This window comes from Musa acuminata, chromosome BXJ1-5 (assembly GCF_036884655.1).
Source record: "Musa acuminata AAA Group cultivar baxijiao chromosome BXJ1-5, Cavendish_Baxijiao_AAA, whole genome shotgun sequence".
In the NCBI taxonomy this organism is placed as follows: Eukaryota; Viridiplantae; Streptophyta; class Magnoliopsida; order Zingiberales; family Musaceae; genus Musa; species Musa acuminata.
In genome coordinates, this window is record NC_088331.1 from 7215211 (window position 1) to 7228033 (window position 12823).

The 12823-nt window shown below is 37.7% G+C and overlaps 1 protein-coding gene across 2 annotated transcripts; it reads right to left on the minus strand.

Annotated features, from left to right (window-relative positions):
• Nucleotides 1-845: 845 nt before the first annotated feature.
• Nucleotides 846-8656, minus strand: LOC135673466 (MADS-box transcription factor 50-like). 2 transcript variants are annotated; one of them, XM_065182451.1, is made up of 8 exons: nucleotides 8520-8656; nucleotides 8225-8428; nucleotides 4290-4368; nucleotides 2107-2168; nucleotides 1897-1996; nucleotides 1785-1826; nucleotides 1651-1692; nucleotides 846-1442 (listed from the first exon to the last, which is right to left on the minus strand). In XM_065182451.1, exons 2-8 carry the CDS (start codon nucleotides 8404-8406, stop codon nucleotides 1299-1301), a joined length of 651 nt encoding a protein of 216 aa, XP_065038523.1. In that variant the 5' UTR covers nucleotides 8407-8428; nucleotides 8520-8656; the 3' UTR covers nucleotides 846-1298. The 2 variants fall into 2 exon arrangements, with proteins under 2 accessions (XP_065038523.1, XP_065038524.1); XM_065182452.1 differs by having other exon boundaries at nucleotides 8225-8441; nucleotides 8520-8645.
• Between the last annotated feature and the right edge of the window lie 4167 nt (nucleotides 8657-12823).

The following is a 12823-nucleotide window of genomic DNA, read 5'->3' on the forward strand; positions in this document are numbered from 1 at the left end:
TGAATATAATAATTAAAAGAGATAAAATAATTAATGTAAGTGGTATGAAAAGTGATAAAAAATTATAAATAAACATTTAAGTATTTTAAAATTAATTAAATATAAATTGTTTTTTTTATAAGTTTAAATAATTAAAAAAAATTATATAATCGATGTTGACTTATGCATTTATTATTTATTATTGTTGTTTGTATGGATGCGCCCCACTGTCGATGAGCGGCACCCAATCACATTGCACTAGGTTTGAGGGATACATTTCTTTTGGTTGTCGTGCTTCCTTGGCCTTACGACTGCCCGTACTCTGACGGGTCCTCGCCGCTGCCCGTACACTGAGGGATGTGTCACACGGATACTGTCATCTTGCGCCATTGATGTCTCCCCATTCATATGTTGGGAATGACAATAACTAATCTTTTCCATGAATTGTCACCTTCATCTTTCCTTGTGCAGCAAACGTAGAGATTTCATCTTTTAAGCCACTTTCGCCCATCCTCTCAGTAAACGGGATTATGTTGGAAATTAATGATATAGTTGTATAATGTGGTCTCTAATGGCTCAATAAACATTTTCCTATACTATAATTCTTTCTTCATCTTAATTTTTATTATTGAAGTCAGAAGGTTCAGCTGAATTTGATTCCCCCTTCCGTGCCGTGCAAAAGACGACCCCCTTTATCATCCTGTTCAAGTTTAGTGCTTGGATTTTTCACCAACTCAGGCACTTGCACGGCGTTTCCTCTGCCCCACAGTCTACGCAGGACATCATCGTCATGTGACTTAATTCAGTGTTTAATTCAATCTGCTAGTGTTACTATTTCTCCTGCATTGCGAGCATGCTCCATTCCATATCGATAGTCAACAAGAGTTCCAATTTCCAACAGGTAGTATGCACGACCTTCCATTGGCTGCCTCCCGAAAGAGAGCAGTCAGTCACCTTCATCCTTTTTATATATGGATGAGCTACATCTACTTTTTTTCTAAGCTTATTTCTAGTTCTTATTACATACGCAGGAAACAAAACTATAGCAGATGGGAAGAAAAGGCTCCGCCGTGCTGGTACCTGATCCTTTTTCTTCACTACGCTGGTAGACTTTGCGTTGCAATGCTGGCTCTGGAAAAGTAGCACATCTTTTTCAGAACTAATTCTCATCTTTTTCTCTGACCTTATTCCAGCTTTAAAATAACAACCAAACAGAAAATATTTCTGGATTTTGTTGTCCTTTTCCAGAGGAAACTGCACTGTCACTTATTGTCAGTGGCAACAAATACATATCCTGCATTGGGTCAGAACACTGGGAATCAACCTTGCAAGATGCCGTTTGTCTTTCCTCTTCCTGGACATCCAATGCAAAGCTCTGTCTCAACGTCAACCTCGGTATGCTCACCAGGAATGTCATCTAAAACAACTTTATTGGCAGCCTCAGATGGTAGATTAGGTTGTAACTTGCAGTTCAAACATCAAAAATAGAATGTCAGCCGACATTTCAAAACCCCGGAAATGCTTTCAGTAAATGTATTTTATGACACATCATTCATTCGGAGTGGTAGTAGAAGAATATCATCTCATTTTGTGTAATTACGTCATTAATCAAATTATTTGGAATCACACTTGGATGTGCTGTGCTATTCACAAGAGTTTGCTTAGGTATACCTTTTCACGAAGTAACGTGTTCTCCTCCACGAGGGTGTTCTCCTGATTTGATTTAACATCTACAGTAAGATAATACTAAAAGATATACGAGCAAAAGACAACATAAATATGATTTGGCAGAACAGACGCAGCACCTTCTGCTGAAGCTGTGCGAGCTGCTCCTCTAGTAATTGTTGCTGACGACAAGACATGTAAAAACAGTTAGTTCAGTGATGTTCTCGAAAAATAATTTCCATGATGGCTCACCTTCTTTCCTCTGATTCTGCGTAGGCCATGTTCTAGCTTGCTCTCCAATTCATGCAGTTCTTCGATAGAACATGACTCTAAATTTTCACCTAAGATCTTCCTGCAGCATATGGTTAGCTTTATAACCCCAAATTCATCAAAATTTAAGTATGAAAATATTATCCTTGTGATGAACCGAAAAAGGAGCATGAGTAGCAGATATAATCTAACCTTTTAAAGGTTTCAAGATGTTCAATTTTCTTTAACAAGCTTGCAGCTTCGTACCTAGATGGCTTCGATCAGAACAACTAAGTTTTAGAATTTTATACAGGAAAAAATTATGGACTTCAGAATCATGGGCTCACTACAAAACAGAAAAGCCATTTTGATTAAGCACAAATAATATATAAACCATTTCTGAATAAGAGACCCTGTCAAGAAATTAATTCGTAGAGAACATGATATAGAAAGTATTACGGCCCCGTCAGAAACCATATTCAACAGGTTACTATAGTTCTTCTAGCATACAACAACAACAACAACAAAGTTCTTCTAGTATATCTGTATATTTCTTCCTCTCTCTAAGAGGAAGTTATGCATTGTCTAACAGGCGAAATCCCAGTGGCTTGAAACAATCAAAAGTTTCAAGTTCGCTGCACAAAGTTTTCTGACAAATCTCTACTTATAAGAGCTTTTCCCGCAAAAAGTTCTCTTCTGTTATCAGCATCTCCCTTTTCTATCCAATGCTGTAAATCCAAATAGAGTGTTGACATCACAGTACTAGGAAAGTGATCATAAGAGGCGTGGAGAACCATAAGAATATGGACTCATGGAGATTTCACAGAATGCATAATACTAAAAATCAAGTATGCCTTGGATCATCTTCTAAACAGAATCTCGAATCCTTTGCTCAAATAACTGCCATCAGAATTCTCCCATTCTCCTCTCCTTATCTCTATATTCACTCTCATAAATTCTCCACTGAACAGCAAATGCCCTTTAACAAAAGCCTTCAACAAAAGAGAGTTAAAGCATAATAGTCGGATTTATTTCACATTAGTAGGAAAAAACTTAGATTGATTTATAAAAGTCTGGCAAGTGTACTACCGTTATTTTGGGATTAGGCATTTTGGATCAATCATTCATTGTCAATGAAGTTAATGAGTCAATTCCATTAAATCATCTAATGGTGATAATTGATATATGAGCTAAGCTAATATTAAGAGATGATGAGAGGCTCAAATTGGAAAGGACTACCCGTGGACGAGACTATAAAGTATGTCATGATATGAAACTGCCATTAGACTAGTGTTTTTAAAAGTGTTGGATACCTAAAGGCTTCAAGGTCCCAAAATGCTTGAGGTGTTAGGTGCTCGTGTAAGCACCCGCTCAAGCAAAGCAAGGCCTTCCCAAATACTAAAATTTTAAAAATATAAATTATGATTAATAGATAATTAAATATGATCATAAAAGTAAAAAATGATGTAGTAGGTTAATCGATCTCACTATGGTAAGAGTGTAACAAAGGGTTCTAATTCTGTGGCAGCAAGTTAATCGACCACAAACTCCTAGGTTCTAACTTCTAATAGAATAACATTGCAACACCTCGATATGGTGCAGCAAGTTAATGGATGAAAATATTACCTATAAAATGAGAAGAGATGACTAAGATGATAGAGAAGTGGACAAAGCTGCAATAGTGAACAAAGCGAATGAAGGTAGAGAACGAGGTTGCCGACGATGGTAGACAAAGTGGACGGAGCATACGAAGGTGATGGACGATGCAAACGAAGGCAACGGATGAGGTTGCAAGATTGTTGAAATCGACGGATGAAGCGGACAGAGCCTACGAAGGTGATAGACGAGTGGTAGGGTTTCGCTTCTAGTTTCTTTCACTAGGTCGAGTGTGTGGAGGGGAAGACGGGGTGAGGTGTTAGGGTAAGTGATATTAACTGAGTTGATTGAAACCAACTTACTCGTATCATTGAACCTAGGCTTGAAGTCAACCTGATTTGGCTCAAGCGATTGCCAGAGGCACCTAGTGCCAGGCATGTGCCTAAACGACGCTTCATTGAAATGCCTTGCCTCGAGGTGTTGTGAGGTACTCGAGTCTCGCCTCACTCTGCCTGAGTGCCTTTTGAAAAACTATACTACGCGATACCTCACATGTGTCATGCTAACATCTAATTATGGACTATGCTGAGATTTGACGATGACATCAAACACAAATGAGAGAGATTGTAATACCTCTAGTCTGATATCAAAAGTGTGTTAAAACTTACATTAACTTATAATAATCTATTGGATGTAGTCCAAGTATTTTGTATTGAAGCTCAACAAAGTTAATGGATCAATTTTCTTAGACCTGATTACAATCGATATCATATCTATAAATGACGGCAATTAAAGCATACCTGATTCTCATGATCTATGGCACTGCTGCTGGTACTTTCTTTTGCATGTGCTTTATAACGCTCAATTATCTCTTGCATACTGCGAAATCCAAGAAATGACAACTTTAATACAGAACTTGAATTGCAAGGACATTCAAAATACTGAATCGATGATATGTCTTCTAATTGAGTTTACACAAGTCATCTACAGAAATGTGAAAAATGAATCTGGAACAACAATATCATGTCTTCTAATTCAACAAATATAAAAATCTGATGAAGAATATGTTGGCAAAATCTACTTATTGAAAATCTTAAGAGAATTCCCATCATTCTTCTGGTGTAAGGAATATCTCATGATTCTTCTGGTAAAGCGATCAAGGATTAGATCATCCACTCTTGACTGAATCAAGAGTTTTTTTTCTTGGAGTGGTACGAGACGATGATCTTTATCCATGCGAGTTTGTAAGACCCTGAAGGAGTCCAAGATTTGTCTCTACCTTTCTATCTTTTTCCAAGAATAGCCTACCATGTAACGTCCATCATTGTCAAACTATCTGAATCCAACTGCATAAAGTCTAATGTTCTTGGAGCCACCCCACCTTGGACACACGTGAATCAACTTCTCAACCAAGATATGTTAGTTAGAAGAATGGTCCAATGTCTTTCGTCTTTCAAACTAGTTTGTGTTTGAATTTGCTATCATTGTGCTTTTTCGTTCTCTGAATGGTCCAATGCTTTATCTTAGATAATAAGAGGCATGTATTTTGCTAAATCTACACCACACAAGGGAGAAGCCAACAATCTACCATTCTCAAAAACATGGCACGTCTTTTCAAGAGAAAAATGGAAAATAGGTAGAAAGAAAATCACCATCTAGAAAGCTAATTCAAGTTTCACATTATTTCAATGGAATTAACCACGCCAACATGCAAATGGAGTTATCCTTTTCATATGTAATAGAATGAAGTCAGCCAAATGCATATAGACTGAAGATTTATCTTTTATTGGAAATATCATAATTAACTATACCATTTAGCACCACTATATTACCCAAAACTTAAAAAGGGCATCTTTATATCACAATAATATGGTTCCAGTCTTCCCTGTTTTGTTGTAGAACAAGGTCAACTAAATGTCCTTAGGGTCAAAAAAGTTAATGCCTTTCTCGTGCATCACCATCATTTTTTTTATCATATGTTATGCTATTTTGAAAAGGATATTTTCTATATTTTTAATGAGACTGTAGCTAGAAGGCTATCACTAACAATTATCTAATATATGGATTTTCAAGAAAATGCAGCAATGATGCCATATCTATGGTACTTAACCATCATTCTCTACGCTAATATAATAGGATTTAAAATATCCAAGCCTAATTTCAAACTGGAAAAGGTGCACCACACCTTCTATCACAAAATATGTTAGCTGTCAATGTGTCAGATACTGTACTACAAATTTGACAATTGCAATCAACTCGTTATGCATATTTCTTGCATTTTATATATGTTTTCAACTATTATTCCATATGTTAATCTCATCCTATTTTATATATTGTTGGTATTGATACTTTTTTTTTAAAAATAATAATATCTTTACTAAAAAAAATGGAGGATAAACTTGGTTGAAAAGGCATTCAAATTTGGAAAAACTTCTGCTTAAAGAAAAAGAAATATTGGAAACAAGAATTTATTATTCTATAAATATCTTATGTACGTTAAGATATCAAGATATAATATGAAAAAAAATATTTTGAGCGCTAGGATTTTCTCTAATAGATATAGTAAAGTTGAATGAATTTTTTTCATATTTGTAAAAGTGGAAGTACAAAAGATTTTAGACTCAGTTTTAGGTTGATTTAAATATTTTTTATCTTGAATTTATTATTATTCACACATAACGAAGAGCTTAAGTTTCAGTTAGTATATAAGAGGCAAGGATATTGAATCACATAAATTTTCTTTCTGTTATTTTTGGATTTGTGCTTTATTATTGTTCATACCCTTTATTATTTTTTCAGTAGCATAGTCTTTTTCACCCATAAAAATATGGATCCATATCCAACTTAATGGAAAACGCTTCAAGGATCAAATGCTACAAAATTAATTTTAATGAGTTAAAAAGTTATAGAATTACTGTGTTTGCCAACCCATGTAACTATGCTTATTGCCTACCTTATGTAAATATTCTATCCAAGTATCTATTGATATATAGTAATAACTAGGAAGATACCTACATTCTACAGTAGTACACAGGTGTCCTCAAGATGCTAAACAGATCTTTAAATCTTCTTAACAGATAGATACATACTAATGATCTTTATGATGAAATTGGAAAAAAAAAATTGATTTAGTACATTTTAATGCTGAAGTAATATTGTGTTCTAAGCAAGTCAATACATACCATATATTCTAAGAATATATAATAGAGGTGATCTTATGTTACCTAAACTGTATTGAACTATCCGAGTATATCATGTCAAACATCCTCAATCATATCATGATTGAAGTGTAAATCACTCACCAGTACTTTGCGTTTGCCCTCAGATATAAAAATCATTATTTCGTACAGTAATGAAATAGATGTCTTTGTAGAAGAATTGCCTTGAACAAATTAAACTTGATTCCTATACAAAGTATGGTCATATGACAATTCTCCATGTAAAGGAACTGCATCGTAAGGAATGCAATTGGGAGACTTCAGCTAAAACTATATACTATAAATAATCACCTTTATCTGATCCGATGTATGAAATAGATGTCTTTGTAGAAGAATTGCCTCGAACAAATTAAACTTGATTCCTATACGAAGTATGGTCATATGATAATTCTCCATGTTAAGGAACTGCATCGTAAGGAATGCAATTGGGAGACTTCAGCTAAAACTATATACGATAAATAATCACCTTTATCTGATCCGAGGTATGAAATAGATGTCTTTGTAGAAGAATTGCCTTGAACAAATTAAATTTGATTCCTATACAAAGTATGGTCATATGATAATTCTCCATGTAAAGGAACTGCATCGTAAGGAATGCAATTGGGAGACTTAGCTAAAACTATATACGATAAATAATCACCTTTATCTGATCCGAGGATACTAGTACCAATGTACGCTAAGATAGGACCTAAAATGAATGACCTATGCGTATGTGCCTCCAACAAACCGCACTACATATTAATAAGTAATTAACTAAGAGAAAACTACCTTCTCCTAAGCCACAGTACGAGTCCTTCTCTTGCTCCACCATTAAGTCCTGATTTCTTATTGTCCCCTACTTTCCTCGGTTCTCATGTCCGTAGTTTAGATAGGAAGTCTTAACTATTACATAGTAATGCACCGAGTCACTATCGTTTCACTATTTTATGTACTGGTAGGAGTATTTGATAAAGCTTTTTATGCAAAGGAAAAAGAGGTTTGAGTCCAACCGAAGTGAACAATTCAAACAGAAGAGAGTACGTACGTGCGTACGTACTTCACCAAGAAGATAACTTTACCATTACTCAAAGCAATGATAATAGAAGAGATTCGTCCAACAAGCGTGCGAAGCAAATTGAACAACGGAGAAGAAGAAAAATTTAGGGTATCATTGGATGGAGAAGAGGAAATCGATATGCTAACAAAGTTTCAGTCGAACAAAGCAAGATCGATGAGGAAAGAACAGCGAAGGAACTGAAATCTGAGATGTCTTGAAATAGGGGCATCCGATCATCAACGATGAATAAAATAGCTACTAGGGTTCACACAACCGAGGCCTGAAGCTCGAAGCAGATGCAGGTTACCGAGGTCGATCACGAGCAAGAAACGAAGTATTCATCGATCAAATCATAGCGTGACAATATCATAAAGTCAAAGAGAAAACAAAAAAGAATAACAAACATCAGCAAGAAAGGATGAACGTGACGAGCGGGCATATCAAAGATGACGAGAAGAAAGAGGGGGAGGAGGAGGAGCACCTGGAGCTGGCGAACTCGTAGAGCTTCCCCCGAGCGGAGAAGATGATAAGGGCGATCTCGGCGTCGCAAAGCACCGACAGCTCGAAGGCCTTCTTCAGCAGCCCATTCCTCCGCTTGGAGAAAGTCACCTGCCGGCTAGTCGCGTTCTCTATCCGCTTCATCTGCGTCTTCCCCCTCACCATCGTACTCGTCCCACCCGCTTACCTGCGCCAAGATCCTCCCCACCCAGCAAATAACCATCCATAACGAAGCGGATCGGTATGAGGAGGGCAAGGACAGCGGCCAAGAATCTCACCAGAAATGGCAAAAGCACTGGATTGGGGTCGCCCTCCTGCGATCGGGCAGACGACTCGGAAGCACGAAACCCCCTCTTTCCTTAATCGTTCCTCCTGAGGCATCCTCAAAAACACTTATAGGAGCGGAGAATGGGAAAAAGGGGGAACCCTCGTTCCGTCCCGATCAAAGTAAAAACTAACCAACCAAGCGTTTGCCATATTTCCCTTTCTTTTAGCGTGGTTATGATTCGTAACTGGCGATCAAGTGGTGGGTAAAATGCGAGAGGGTGTTCTTTTTTCCTTTTTCTTTTTTTTTTCTTTTTTCCGTTTTACCTCTTTAAACCTTTTATTCTCCATGGTGGGTCGGCGGTCGGAGGCGTGGGCCCGAGGGTTGGGGGCATGGAGGCACCACATAGGAGGGCCGCAGGTACGCGTCCGTACTATCCCGCCCTTGATGTTTCGACACGTAATGTCCCGAAGACCCATCGCGACGTCGGCCGCAGGACGCCCGCTACGTGGCCGCTTCTCCTCCTCCAGTTCTTTCCCTGCCCTCGCCCTCGCTCCGACCAAACCCACGTCCAACCCGAGTTTGCTTCTGTGGGGCGTCGGGATCCTCCGACGATCCTTACGGCGCTCATCGGTACTTTTGGGCTCCACATACTTCCTCTCTGCCGCTGGAGCATTCTGATAAATCATCATTTATTTCTGGTATCCGAGGGTACGAGAGAGCTCACTAGCAATTATTTATCACCTCACATAATGTGGGTGATGTAGATCGGAGCCAAGGCTCATGAGTTGATAATTCATTATTTTTAGTCTTGCAAGCATCAATTGAAGCACGAGGGTTTACGTTAAATTATCAGTTTTAGATAAGCCTGTATGATCTTATCTTTTCGGGTGAACCCCATAAGGCGATTATAATAGTAGAGAGGATAATATTGATGCTTAAAATACTTTGATTTTTATATTTATTAATCGATATGAGATTAAATCACGTAAGTGATAACATATATGACATGACACGCAGTCTGTTTGATTATTATTATTATTATTATATTTTTTTACTTTATATTACTTGATGCATAAATATATTATGGTGTCCATAGATCTGTGTAATAAGAATCGAATCGTTATGAGATCACAATAATGAGACTAATTCACTTTTAAATACAAACTCTAAATAATCCTGATCATAGGTTACTCAAGAGGGACATCGAGATAACTGGATAGACTGATGTGTTATATACCCATTTATATGATGGAGGCGATTAATCTCATAGCTACTCATGTAAAAATACTAGAGTTATAATATAGGTGCTTATTGGAGAATGAGTTCATTGATCGATTTATTTATGGAATACTAAATGGTTGATGATACCTCATTATTAGATAGTGATTCCGTCATTTCAATAGTGTACTTGATATTTAGACTTGAGACACCAAGAATGTCTTATATGAGTACTTCACTCAAAAGATATGATTCTCCTGTATCGTCTAGGGACTATAGCGTAATGACATAGTACATTCGTAATCGATGAGTCGAATAAATTATTATAAAGATAATAATTCACTGAGCTAAAAAGAGTTCTGACATGTATGACTCACGACCAGTTCGATATTGGGCCTAGAGGGTCACACACATATAGTAGGTATTATGACGAGTAGAGGTTCGGATATGGGATATATGTCAAAGCGCCTATCTTATTGGATATCTAATAAGCCATTGAATTATTGGATCATATGGATAAGATCCAATAAGAGCCAATGAGAGATTATTGGATAAAGATCTATTAATCTAAGAGGCTTAGGGTGGTTGGATGAAGATTCAATACCCAATATGACAGGATTCATTAGGGTTAAGTTGACAACGGATCCCTATAAATATGAGAGAATCAAAGGGCCATAGATTAGGCTTCTTGCTCACCACTTCCTATTCTCCTTTCATTTCTCCTCCTCAGATAATAGGTGTAGAGATTTGGAGAGTAATTTGAGTATCTTCGTAGTCCTTGCCGCGTAGATCATCACTAGAGAGGAGGTTCATCCTCTCCCACATATCTATAGGAATTCAGGAATATACGATCTCTCTAAGTAACACAACTATCTCATACGTTGTTTTCAATTTCACAGGTTTTTGCGCACTAACCTTCGCACGACGATGAACATCTTTTAAAAACTTTAATATTTTTGTTTTATGTTTTTCTACTACGCATTTGACGTCGCCCATAAATTTTCATATGGTTAATGCTTAAAAGGCTTTCATTTTTATATTCTTCGATCGATACAAGATTAAACATGCTTATCAATACCTCATTTTGATTTCTCTATTCCTCAATTAATTTATTACTGTCACTAATTCTATGATCAAATACTAGAGTTGAGGTCTTGTGAGCTCTTATTCTATGATCAAATCAATTTTGACTCGATTTAGGATCGCATATGTAAAAAGCTTGATACTGTCGTAAACAACGCTTGGACACTCAGCTCAGGAGGAGGTAAGATGAACTCCACTCCGTAATTGATCTACACAAATACCAAAATTTGATGAGGTTCTTAAGTTGATCCGAATAGTCACTTAGCTCAATTTTCACATCTTAATGAATTTTAAAATGAGTTAATCGATGAAGAATATTCTGAGTAAAATATTTTTCTAATATTTATGTCTTATCCTCCCACGTGTTAATCGAGGAAGAATATTCTGAGTAAAATATTATTCTAATATTTATCTCTTATCCTCCCACGTGTTAATCGAGGAAGAATATTTTTCTAATATTTTTAATATGCTTCTTTGGGTTTCTCATTGAGAAGGAAATTACGCCGCGCAACCAACCAGAAGACAAGTCGGTCTCATTGCTTTGCTAACGACGAGATTCTCATCCCCCGAGAGGGAATATTCCGAAGGGCGTAAGGAATCTTCTGATATCTATTGGGTAGATCGATGCAACGAAACCACGATTCCGTACAGCTTAAAAGACGAGTCGCACTGCGTTGTGGATGAATGCCACGGCAAAACCAGCGGCGGCTAAGGTGGCGACTTGAGCCGCAACACGAGGACATCACTTGCAATTTGTTATCGTCTTCCCAACCTGTTTCAAGGAAGCCATCTTAGTTGATCCCTTCTGCATCATTCCTCAGGTGCCAATTTATTATGTTATAGATTTGTGGTCTTCTTGAGGGAAAATGGGTTCCCCGACTAAAATCTTAATTAGCTTCTTCTCTGTCTATTGGCGATTTAGAGTCAATTGGCGGGTCCGAGTCCATAAATGATCAGACTGTTTTTTATTCTTTCATGTAATGGAAACAGCGAAGATCAACAAATGTTTTATGTCCCGAAAAGATAAGATGCTAAGGAAGAAGAAAACATCAACATAAAAACAAACTTTATGACGACCAAATTAAATTCATTGAGTTATGCAAATCTACCTTTTTCTGTGACCACCGAAACAAGATTCGAAGGTTCCATCCATCCATCCATGTGAAGTAGTATATGGCTTCAATCCACGGCATTCAAAACAGTCATTCTCAGCATCATTTATTGATGTTTCTTCTACGAGTCTCACGAGGCAAAATCATTGAAGTTTTCCGAACTTGTATAGATTCGTCAACTGTTGTTGTACATTAATTGATGTTGGCGAAGTGTGTGGTGACAGGGGAGTACAAAGTCAACTTTGGGTTCGGCAAGTTGAGCCAGCTGGATAACATTCAATGGCAATTTGATCATGGAAATTGTCTGCTTGCAGACTCCATTCAAAATGTTGTCCTGAAGACGGTCCGAAGGACATCTTTGTTCTTGAGGAAGCAGGTAGCTACTTATATAATAACAAAAAACCATAATGGCATTTATCTTGCATTCCTTTAATTTCATACATTACAAACATTACGTGACATGACATGTGTTAGTGAACGAAAGTACCATGCTGATGAGTCAATACGGTTTGGTCTACGGGTCGATGTCGGGAGCCTTCTATCGCCTGAGCTGGATGATGAGGTGACCGTGTCTTCGGGAAGGGGTGCTTAGTGACGTTTGTAGGCCTCCGGACCGGTTGGCAGCTCGCTCTTGCACGTTGAACTTAAATCCCCTGGTTGGGACGATCACGGCTCGGGTGGTCGTTCGCCTGCAAAACGGCCTTTGTCGGGTGATCCCTGACTTTGGTCCCTCCGACGAGCAAGTCAGTAGAGGATTAAATTACCTCCAATTTTTTCTCCTTCCTTTTGGCTAGATGTCGGCCAAGGGCTTTTATACCATTGTGCACAGGTCGATTGTGCATCGGTTCGATGTGACCATTGACCCTTGTGGGATGGGACAGTGCTTTTGATCAGTTGGCGT

Excerpts from the sequence above, each read along its gene's own strand:
- LOC135673466 (XM_065182451.1), bottom strand. The coding sequence starts at position 8,406 with ATGGTGAGGGGGAAGACGCAGATGAAGCGGATAGAGAACGCGACTAGC. Across the intron at positions 2,169-4,289 it reads CCATAGATCATGAGAATCAG|CCATCTAGGTACGAAGCTGC; the intron begins GTATGCTTTAAT and ends TTCTGATCGAAG. Across the intron at positions 1,827-1,896 it reads GCAGAATCAGAGGAAAGAAG|CAACAATTACTAGAGGAGCA; the intron begins GTGAGCCATCAT and ends TCTTGTCGTCAG.